Here is a 12,365-nt window from a genome sequence, read left to right on the forward strand (position 1 = left end):
GTTTGGTTCAAGGCATATACCTTGAATTCATTAATGGAATCTTAAACTTATTCAGAAAAACATATTACAAAAATAAAACCTTTATAATAAAATAATAACAAATTGATTTTAATAAATTAAACTAAGAGCACGACACATGGGCGAAGCTTCTTTAGGGCCCGCCCGCTCTATTTTTTGCGCAGTAGTATAAATTGACCATTTTTCGACCGAAAATTTTGTATACATAGTCTAAATTTACCCGTTTTCCCTATAATTTGAGCCCAACCCCGCTCGTTTATGGTTTTTTTAAATACATTTTGAGTCCCCCATCCCGACGAACTCGTCCAAGCTCGACCACTGGTAAGAGATATCATAACTGTATTTTCTTTAATATAACTTTGTTTTTCTCTAATAAACAATTGATTTTTTTTTTCTAATGAAAATATTGTAAGTTATTTTGAAACATGTAAAAGTATAAAACTTAGAAGATGGTTACTATTATTATTTTTATGGATGGGATATTTACCTTAATAACCCATATTACCCAAATTAGTTTTAACTTTTGTCAATCTTTTAGTGCAAGGTTTCATAATATTAAAAGTAACTATCACCAAACAAATTAAACAATAATTTCTCTTATACTATTAAACTTACAATATTCTCAATTATTATTTGAAATTTTGAATACATACCTATCTTATCCTTATGATAACATATTATCTCCAAGAACACATTATTATTTTTATCTAAGCAAACAACAATGCTATCATAAGAACCTTCGTGTTGAACAAATTATATACTAATATACTAATATGATAATTTTATAAGAATCTACCTTTAATTGCTACATGCATGACTATTGAAAACATGAACCAAACAAGAAGCAACACATACCGAATATGAAAAAGATGAATAAAATCACATACATGCATATTATGAATAAAAAGAATAAATGTTAAGAAGATACTAATTCGACTATATTAAATCTCTTTCTAGCAAATCCAATCCATAGTATTTTAATTTTTTAAGGATAATATATCAAACACTATCCTATGACCTATATTGTCAAATGACATCAATTATAAGTTTGGCAACATATTTTGGCATCGTATGCCTTTTTTTTATTTTGGTGATATCACATCATATATTATTTACAAGTCATTAATTAGTCGGTATATATTCCATCCTTGTGTTTAGGGATCACAATAAACAACCTTTAATTTGCTAAACTCGTGTCTAAATAAAATCAAATTGAAACGAATCGAATTACATGTTCATTTTAGTGTTCTGTTCAGTTTTTAATCGGGTAGTTTTAAGAAATTCAATTCATTTAAACTGATGAAGCCGAATCGCTATACATTTGGCGCCGAACCAAGGATCTTGAATAACCTGAACCTTGAACCGATGAATAACGATCATGTTAAAAAATCATTTGCCGGTTTGGAATCTGCTTGATGACGTTAATTTTTATTCACTACTTTTATTTTATTTAGTTAATTGCATTTTAATTATTTGATAATAATAATAATATATATATATATATATATATATATATATATATATATATATATATAAACGAAAACATAAAAATCCTACGTTTCGCGATGTGGTCGCTCCCTCCTTTCTTGGAGTCACCAGATTTGCTTAATTTTTAAATGAAAGCTTCTCATGCATTTGACCTGAATTCATGGATACGGGTCTAACCAAACCCAGATATTCCTTAAACGGGTTATAACATCTCATTAAATAAAAAATTATTCTCACCAAATTATTGATGTAAAAATCCTATAAAATAGGATATATTAACAATTAATATCTTATTTATTTTAAAAAAGATATATATATATTATTTAAATTAAAAAACCAATTTTATAGTAAAAAAAATAAAATAAACGGGTCTTGGGTCTCATCAAACCATAAGTATATTATTAACTTTCATAAATATTATTTATAATTAAAAAACCAATTTTATAGTAAAAAGATAAACGAGTCTTGGTTCTCATCAAAACCATATAGCTTTTAAACCGGGTTTTAACATCTCATTTATTTGTAAAATAATTTATCATCAAACCATAAGTTTATAATTAACTTTCATACAATAAAAAAATATAAATTCAAAAAATAAATAAATATTAGAACAAACAATATAAACAACCCCCGTAATACGGGGGATAAAAACTAGTAATATATATAAATGAAAACATAAAAATTCTACGTGTCGCGATGTGGTCTTGTAACATCCTAATTTCGGTTTTATAAATAGAATAAATATCGTCTATTTTATAGTGGGTCGTTATCGGTTTAGATAAATAGAATACGAGTTGGGCTAGTGTTGGGTTAAATGGATATGGATTATGGACTTGGATTATGAAAGAAAGAGGAAAGGACCATGGGCTTAAGCCCATGATCCAAAATTATATAAACCATTAATCCCTCATTTAATTCATTCTCACCCATTCCATACACCACCCAAAACACACACTTAAGATTTCTCTCTAGTTCTTCCCTATCTACACCGAAACCAAGAAGGAAACCGAGCACCGACCCGAGGTAATATAGTATGATGTTTTATTAGCTTAAACCCGTTAGATATAGTCACGAAACGACGAGCCGACACCGTTAAACCGTTTAAGTCACGAGATCCGGATGGAATCGGGTATAAACCGAACCTATGATGAGCTTAGGGGTCACCCTAGCTCAGATCTGGATCGAACGGGACGAAAAACGGTGAAAAACGAGCTAAAACCCGTTTTTCCGGCGAAATCGCGTTTTTCCGGCGGCTTTCCGGCAATGACGGCGCCGGAAAGTGGTACGAGGTTAAGGGGGGAATGTCAGGGAATGTTCTGACATTCCTGACCTAACCCTAGTTCGCTACAGGAATATAGCGAATTAAAGGTGATTCGCTAGCTAGTTCGTCCATGGGAACATAGCGAACCGATTACAGTTCGTGTTCAATTCGTTAAGGGAAAGGGATGACGAATCACTTTGATTCGTTATAGCCAGTTCGTTAGAAGAGAGAACGAATTAGATGGACTAATTCGTTATATGGACTAATTCGTTATGTGGACTGATTCGCTAAGAGTTCAATTCGTCATAGGGTTCAATTCGCTAACCAGATCAAACAAATAAGGTCTGATTCGTAATAAGGTAACGAATTGGTTCATTCGTTATAAACCCCATTCGTTAAAGGACTGGGACGAATTATAAGTTTAACATAATGACAGAATGGTCCCTGGAGTTAGAAAAGAATGATTTAATTACAAATAAGCCCTTGAACTTTTAAGTAACATATTATTCAATGATTCAAAATGCTAATGGAAAATGTGTTAAGACAGTTAATGGAAATGAAATTTTTCCAAGCTGACCTAGCAGCTCGACCCCAGCCAGGGGCTCTGCCCCTTGGACCCTGCTAGGGGCTGCCGCCCTTAGACCCCGTTGCCAGGGGCGCTGCCCCCGGACCCCCGTTCGTTGTGGGTAGTAGCTAAGACTAGAAAGATGATAAGAGTAGTGATAGTTAATTGATACATGTAAATATTATACAGTTAGCTGTGCGCAGCTCAAGAAGGGAATAACGATTAACGGAGAGCGTAACAGGATCCAGGTGAGTTTCTAGCCCCATTTGTGTGTTATGTTTTCGGGGCTGTGTGCATACTCAATATGTTTGTTAATACGCTTATCCTAAGAGATAAGTGTATGCCTTACGTGAATAATGTGAAATGTATGAATGATTGCTTGAAGGTACGTGAACGATCTTCGGATATTGCACGTACTGTCAGGTTGTAACGCTATATATAAGGTATGTATGATATGTATGCTTATGTGTATGAACGTGATAAAGTTAATAAAAGAAGGAAAAGATGGTTGTATGGTTACGAAAAGGGTACCGAGCCCTAATAATACCCAAGGTATGATGTATGGTTGTATGGTAACGAAGAGGGAATCGAACCCTACTAATATTCGAGAACTAGGGAACCGAACCCTACTAATATTCGAGGAAAGAGAGTACCGAGCCCTAATAATACTCGAGGAAAGAGGGTACCGAGCCCTAATAATACTCGAGGAAGGAGGGTACCGAGCCCTAATAATACTCGAGGAATGTAGGGCGTAATGCTCTTTATAACGTAAGATATGAAAGCAAGTTAGCACAAAAGAAAGTACGAAAGTATGAAAGTATGATTGAAAGAATATAAGTTTATGTGTATTGTATAATGTATGATTAACTAGAACTCACTCAGCGTAGCTGACTTTTAGTATGTACGCAGGTGAGTAGGATGAGGCAGCTCGCTTGAGGAGACACGTGGCATTGAATAAGAGGCTGGCATCAGAAGGCTCAAGACGTGATATGTTTTAATCACTTTGTTTTTGAAAGACAAGTTGTTTGTTTAAGACAAGTTTTGGATTGTTAAGAAATGTTTTATGAAAGTTTTTAATGTTCCGCGAATGTTTTAATTAACTCTGATATTTAGAACTGCGTTTATGAGTAATCCAACACGAAAGTAGGGCTACCGGTAACGGGGCCTTACAGGTCGATCCCCCTTTTTTTGAGTCAATAGATTTGCTTGATTTTTAAATGAAGGTTTCTCATGCATTTGACCCGAATTCATGGTATGGGTCTTACCAAACCCAGATATTCCTTAAACGGGTTATAACATCTCCTTAAGTTAAAAATTATTCTCACCAAATTATTGATGTAAAAATCATATAAAATAGAATATATTAAAAATTAATATCTTATTTATTTAAAAAAAGATATATATATTATTTAAATTAAAAAACCAATTTTATAGTAAAAAAAATAAATGGGTCTTGGTTCTCATCAAACCATAAATATATTATTAACTTTCATAAATATTATTTATAATTAAAAAACCAATTGTATAGTAAAAAAATAAACGGGTCTTGGGTCTTATCAAAACCATATAGCTTTTAAACCGGGTTATAACATCTCATTTATTTGTGAAACAATTTATCATCAAACTATAGGTTTATAATTAACTTTAATACAATAAAAAATATAAATTAAAAAAATAAATAAATATTAGAACAAACAATATAAAACAACCTCGTAATACGGGGGATAAAAGCTAGTAATAAATAAATAAATAAGTACCTAAATATTGTAGGCCGTGTATTTAAATAAATAACGAAATAGATCATCTACGTGTTTTTGTTACACAGATATATATTTTTGTTAATAATTATAAAGCATTCTACTCGGACATGAGTCACATGACTAATGTGTCGAGTTTTAAAACAAACTAATAATATACATATACTCGATTATGTATAAAAATTTAAAGATTTAACTTTTCTATTTTAAAAGTTATGAGGATTAGTTTTTTTTAATCTCATAACACAATTAGTTTTTAGTTTTCTTTTTTTATAATTTGTTTGAGTCTTACACAATTAGTTTTTTATATATATCTGAATCTTATAGTACAAGTTGTCTTGTGCTTAGATCTTTCAAATGATCATGTGCCCTACGGGGGTATATTCGTACCAAATTTTTTTATACACTCTGATTAAAAAAATCCCTTTATAATTATAATTTTATTTATTATATGTGTGCTTGTATAGGTAATTTTGTTCACATTCAAGTAGTTTCATTATTAGTTTATTTATATGTATGAGTAGAACATCACTTTATAAATATTTGATTCTTCATATTTCATTCTATTTATAGATTAACATTTAATATATCTATAAACAAGTTTTTAAGTTTTGCAAGTTTCTTTTATAATTATATTGTGTTTGTTTGGTATAAACTAAGAGCGGTAAAAAAGTCATTTTCATTTATTGTAATAATAATAAATTCATACGCAAACGATAGAAGGATTGATGTTACACAATTAGAGTGAATGGAATGCAAGCGGGAACGGAGGTGGGATTGTCATTCCACGTAGTCAAAGGACTCAAGAACGCGGGGAGTACTTCATGATAAGAGATAAAAATCAAGAAAGGTTGAGGTGAAGATCTAAAGTCATATGACCTGCCCCATCGGGTAGTAACTTATAATAATACGATTTGCAAAAAGATGTTTAGATTTAGTCACACGTTTAGTCCCTGTTGTTATTCATATCACGTATTTGATGTAAAAAAAGTTGTTCTAAAAATTACTTTTTAGTTTTGTGGTTTTCAAGCGAGCAACATCAATGGTTCTCGACTTCCCACCATTGGATGAAGTTATATTTTCTGTTAGGTGATGTTAAATAACCAAACTACCCTGTAAAATCACAAAGTTTGTTTAAGCATCCAACTTTGAGAATTTGGCTGCAATACTGCAATGCTAGACATACCGTTAAAAGTTAACAATTTAGATGTACTGTGTAATTGAGCAACTCAGATATATTGTTGTAATTCGTTTAGACCACATAATTACAATCAATTTGTTTTTTTTTTATTTTCGATAAAAAGTAACGTTTTTGAAAATAATAATATAAAAAAAAAAACAATACTTGAGTTAAGTGGAATCAATTATGTTTTATCCTATAATTTTAATATAAAATGTATAATAGTTATTTGAGTGGTGCAAAATCGATGAGACTTGATTTAAAAGAACATCTATAATGAAGTCTCGTTCATTTTTTTTTACCATTCATTGTAAACTTTGAAAGAGAAATATCAACGACTCTATTTGTAACATGACCTGTATTTTTTTAGGTTAACTATTTCATGAAAATCCGTATTTCCTAAATTAGTTGAAGTTTTCTTTTTCCTCCAATATCTTATATATTTGTGTACGTGATAAAATTTGTAACTTACTAATTTTGTGGTTTGCTATAAGTTTAATAATAGCTAAATTTAGTAATCAATCATAACGAATATATCATTTAACAAACATATAATATCTTTGTTAAATGTCAATGAATTATTGAGACAGGTTATATGCCTATAAATATATAGCATCTTTGGTTTTAGATTAAACCTTTTGTTTACCGTAATATTTAATTAGTGGTCCAAAAAGTTTATGTTTAATTAACTCCACAAGCTTTTAGTACGAGCTTAACGACCAACGGTATTTGTTTTCTGATTATTATATGATTAAATAGCACTTTAGATTTGTAATTATCTTATTATCTATAGTTTTGTGTTGTTCTTTGGCTCTATTTCTTATCATCCTGCCGTTTTTCATTAGAGTTGCCACTCTAAAGAAAAAAGAAAATTAAAAGAATATTTAATGCTATACGTTCACTGTCACATCATATACTAAACTTCCTTAAAAAATACTTATTTCTTCCACCACCAAATATTTACAAACCTCATTAAAATAATATATACAAATACATGTATGTGAAAGTGATGTGAGAGTGGTGGTCCGCCCCCTCTATCCACCTGACCGAACTTGAGCTCCCCAACATCGCCTCGTCCTTGACCTCCAAAACGTCTATCAGACCATGGATGTAGACAAGCCGAGCCCGAGCAAGACTTGTGAGTTGCTTATTCAGGCTCGAGCACAACTCGTTTTTTTATTCATTAACTGATTTATAGACGTTTTTAATAATATTTATATACTTTAAGAAAAAACCATAAACGAACCTAAGCTCAGTTCGACATCGTGTACTACCTTAAACGAGTCAAAGCTCCTCTCGAGCTCGAGTGCTAAACCAATCAATAGGAAATCCGAAACATGTAAGTTTTTAAAAATACGCAAAGCACGTTAAAGCTTGACAAACGTCCAAAACAAGGTTCGATCCTAGGCTCGTTAACTAAACCAGCTTTATCTAAGGATCAGACTTGACTACTTTCAAACCTTTCATCAACCCACACTCAAGCAACTTAGATCATGTATAGTGGATGAAGCCTCTTTAAATCATTATCTTATTATTATTATATATTATATAAAACAAAACAAATAAACCAACAACCAATCAACTTCCACCATTCTCACCTTCTAGCGCTATGTGGTAAGCGCCAACTAATGCCGAGCCGAAGGCAGTTTTCCCAGCACTATAGGGACTCCATGAAATAGGGTAACGCCCTACCGCGCATGACCATAGGGTGCCCATAGTGGGCGAGAAAACAGGCCAAAATGGGGTGAAATTTTTTTTGAACACCGCCCCCCGACGATAAAGGGGTGAAATGTGGGGGGTGGGGGGGTTGACGATTTCTTGTCACCTATATATGTGTGTATGTTTATTATTATTATAAATGTGTGTATGTATAGAGAGAGTTACAACACCATTATATCTCTAAAACAAAAACCTATAATTTACTGACTAGACACTACATGAGGTAAGTCCAATTTTATAGCACCTTTAATACACATGGTCTTAGAAGCTACTTGACTCATTTACACCTTTTAACGTATGATATGTTGTATAAGTTTTAATAAATATATTTCACACATAAAGTTAAAGTAAAGGTGTTGTATCCAGCTGGAAGGCTATAAGAGCCTCCACCTTCCAACTAGACCCACTCCCCCACTCTTCCCTTCAAATCCTCCACCTCATGGACCCATCCACCACCCCTCCTCCGCCGCCAGATTCCGACGACACCACCACCTCTCCGTCATCCAAACTCCGCCTTATGTGCAGCCACGGCGGCCACATCGTCCCACGCCCACACGACAAGTGCTTATGCTACGTCGGCGGTGACACTCGCATCGTTGTCGTCGACCGCCACGTCACGTTGTTGGACCTCACTAAACGCCTCATCAAAACACTTAATAATAATAATATTATTAATAATAATATTATTATTAAGTATCAGTTACCGTCTGAAGATCTTGACTCTTTAATATCAATAGCAACTGATGAAGACTTGGAGAACATGATTGACGAATACGACCGGCTGAATAACAACTGCTCATCCTCATCCGCTCGGCTCCGGCTTTTTTTGTTCCCGGTTAAACCGGAGTCCGTTACATCGATCGGATCGCTTCTTGAAAGCTCGCTTAAGTCAGAAGACTGGTTTTTAAACGCGTTTAACGGAACGACGTCGTCAGGGTTTTCTGACACGTCTTCTGTTAATTGTTTGTTAGGACTTGAAGATGACGTGGCGGCGGTTGTTAGAGAGGAGAATAAGAAGAGTTTGGTTACGGTTACGGCTTCGGCTGCGGTTAGCGAATTTAGATCGTGTTTGGTGAATAATCCGATTGTGCAGGATGTGCAGTCAGTTCCGGATAGTCCGATGCTGGAGACGAGTTCGTCGTTTGGGTCGGCTTCGTCTTCGCCGCCTGTTAGAGGTGGTGGTAATAGTAGTAATGGTAATAATGTTAATAATGGTGATGATCAATTGAAAATTGAAGAGCGGTTTAATCAGATGAGTGTTAAGCATTCGGAGGATGTGAATTATGTGGCTGCACCGGTTGTGGCCACCTCGGTTGTGAATAAAGTTGTGGAGATAAATTCGAATCCGAATGGATTGAATCGTGTGGTATCGGAAGACGAGAGATTGGAGACGGTACAAATTGCTCATCTTAAACAACAGCAGCAACTACAACCACATCATCAGCAGAAGACATCTGGTTTTGATATGATTTCGCCTGATTCGGTCTCGAGGTACTTAAAACTTAAAAGTTAAAATTGTCTAGTTATTTTTAGTTATGTTTAATGCATACCAAATGTTTGATAAAATGCCTAAGTGAATTGTTACGAATTATGAATTGTTATGAATTGCAGTGATGGTAGTGTAATGAATCCGTTATCTAGACGAAAACCGCCGGTGATTTATCAAGATCCGAATACTTTCAATGATCAAAACACTAGGATTCAGATACAACAACCGGGGCAACAAGTTGATCTACAACATACTCAACTTAACTCTCAGCCTCAACCTCAGTTTATTCACACTGCAGTTCTACCGCCACAATACCTCCACCATCAACACCACCCGTCAGGGGCGGTACCGATGGCGGCGGCTTATTACCAAAAGTACCCGTCCCAATCCCACCAAACCCATATTCGTGCTCCACACGCGCCAACAGATCAACATAATTTCGTTTACTATATGCCTGCTAGACAACCGCCACAAGGTTATAATTTACAACCAATACAGACCGATCCTGCTGCTTCCGTGCCACCTAGCAGCCAAGTCCCACCGCCTTCCGGTTTGTTCACCGCACCCCGAGCAGTCCAAACCGCTACTAAAACCGACCCGCCAGCGGGTATGTATAGAACCACCGCGACTTCTGGTGCACTCCTGCCTCAACTGGTTCAAGTTCCGTCTAGTCAACATCCGATTCAGCCTCAGTTCGTGGGATACTCTCATATCCAACCGCCTTCACATCCCGTTTCGTCTGGCGGGAGTGGTGGTAATTATGTATATGAATTCGCTGATCCATCACAACAAGGACAACATATATACTACGCGGCTCAACCTCTGCCGCCTCAATCCGTTGCGCAGTGTCAAACCATGACATCAACTTTGCCTGTTGAATCTCAAGCAGATAATAATATGAAACAACAAGTGAGAACATCACAGCCTTAACAGGGGAGTTTCAATTGAAAATTTTGCAGGGAAGTGTGTCATTTTCCATTATTATTATCATTATTATTATTATTTGGTCTTTATTTGGTATTGGTTTGTGGTATGTGTTTGTGCTTGAAAATAAGAACATGGGTTTGATTTTTATTATATTCTAGTATATGTGTATGCTATATAATTTACAGTTGTTCAAAGATTCTGGTTCAAAACTAATGGAAGTCATAGAAGATATAAAGGGTTTTAGTTTGGTGTCATGATACTTTTTACCTACATAATTGTACTTGGTGCCCATGTGATGAATGAAACATTCATGTAATGAGTTCTTAAATTGTACCCATGATTTAGGCGGCCGGCAATGGCAATGGCAATTGCAATTCCTAACCTGTTTAAAACACGATCAAACTTGTTTAATACGGTACAATGTGAAATTTTAACTTGTATAAAACACGATCAAACTTGTTTAATACTGTACAACATGTAATTTTATATACATTTTTTAAGCAGTTAAAATTAGTAGGAATTGTGTTATAGACATGAGGCATAAACTATAAAGTAGTTAATTGCGACTTCTCTCTAACCTGTTTGACATGATAAGACCTGGTTTGCCGGCAATTAGGTTGTTAGGGTAGTTTGTAAAGTTCACACTGATGAATCTTGGAGATATGATGAATGGAACATACATGCAAATGAGTTCTTAAATGGTACCCATGATTTAGGCGGTTGGCAACGGCAATTCGTAACCTGTCTAAAACATGATCAAACCTGTTTATTATAGTACACCGTGTAATTTTATATATTTTATTAAATTGTTAAACTTAGTATAACCTGCGTTACAGACATGAGGTATAAAGTAGCTGATTGTTTCGTCTCTATGACCTGTTTAATACGATAAAACATGGTTTGCCAGCGAATTAGGCAATCGAACGTAAAGTGCATTTTGGATCTTGCCAATGCTTTATTACATGTGTGTCTGGTTGCGAGATTAGTTTGTAAAGTTGAGACGAGAATCACACTGATGAATCTTGGAGATAAGATGAATGGAGCATACATGCAAATGAGTTCTTAAATGTTACCCATGATTTAGGAGGTTGGCAATGGCAATTCCTAACCTGTCTAAAACACGATCAAACATGTTTAATATAGTACATCGTGTAATTTTATATATTTTATTAAATAGTTAAACTTAGTATGAACTGTGTTATAGACATGAGGTATAAGTAGTTAATCGCGTCGTCTCTCTGACCTGTTTAACACGATAAGACCTGGCTTGCCAGCAAATTAGGCAATCGAACGTAAAGTACATTTTGGATCTAGCCAATGCTTTATTACATGTGTGTCTAGTTGTGAGGTTAGTTTGTAAAGTTGAGATGAAAATCACACTGATGAATCTTGTAGATATGATGGTGGCATGTGCTGGAAATAATTGGAAATCCAAAGGGATGAAACATGGTACATGACCCCACAAAAGAGTGGTATCTACAATACCCACTCTTGTAACTTTCTTTTTAAGATTCTAAGAGAGTGCAAACAAGCTGAAGATGATTTGGGATAGTTGATGATGTTCAAACAAAAATGTCACTTTACATGGTTGCATTACATGTGTATATGATTCTAAGAGAGTGTAAGAAGATGACTTGGGATGGTTGATCTTCAAACAAAAACGTCGCTTTACATGTACATTACATGTGTATACATACGTTTAACGCTATGTAGTTTGCATACAAACATAAACATGCATACGAAACGATATGAGGAAAAGCACAACCAATTTCTATGTAAATTTCAAATAAGAACTAGTAAAGAGATTAATGTATACAAATGAGAATGTTTATAGATGTTAAGAAAACACCAATTTGAAATACACAACTAAAGCTAGCCTCTTGACTTTACACTTGCACCTATTGAAATACAAGTTACTTAAACCGTCTTTTGATTTTGATCTAACCACTTTATGGTTATAC

General features: G+C 34.4%; 1 protein-coding gene across 1 annotated transcript; it reads left to right on the plus strand.

Annotated features, from left to right (window-relative positions):
* Positions 1 to 8,427: 8,427 nt before the first annotated feature.
* LOC143579535 (uncharacterized) lies at positions 8,428 to 10,617 on the plus strand. Its single transcript, XM_077062812.1, has 2 exons — positions 8,428 to 9,479; positions 9,600 to 10,617. The coding sequence occupies exons 1-2, from the start codon at positions 8,428 to 8,430 to the stop codon at positions 10,405 to 10,407; spliced, it is 1,860 nt and encodes a 619-aa protein (XP_076918927.1). The 3' UTR covers positions 10,408 to 10,617.
* Positions 10,618 to 12,365: the final 1,748 nt, after the last annotated feature.

The sequence above is a fragment of the Bidens hawaiensis genome, unplaced genomic scaffold (assembly GCF_021521415.1).
Source record: "Bidens hawaiensis isolate Kalapana, Puna unplaced genomic scaffold, B.hawaiensis_p1.1 tig00029870_1, whole genome shotgun sequence".
In the NCBI taxonomy this organism is placed as follows: Eukaryota; Viridiplantae; Streptophyta; class Magnoliopsida; order Asterales; family Asteraceae; genus Bidens; species Bidens hawaiensis.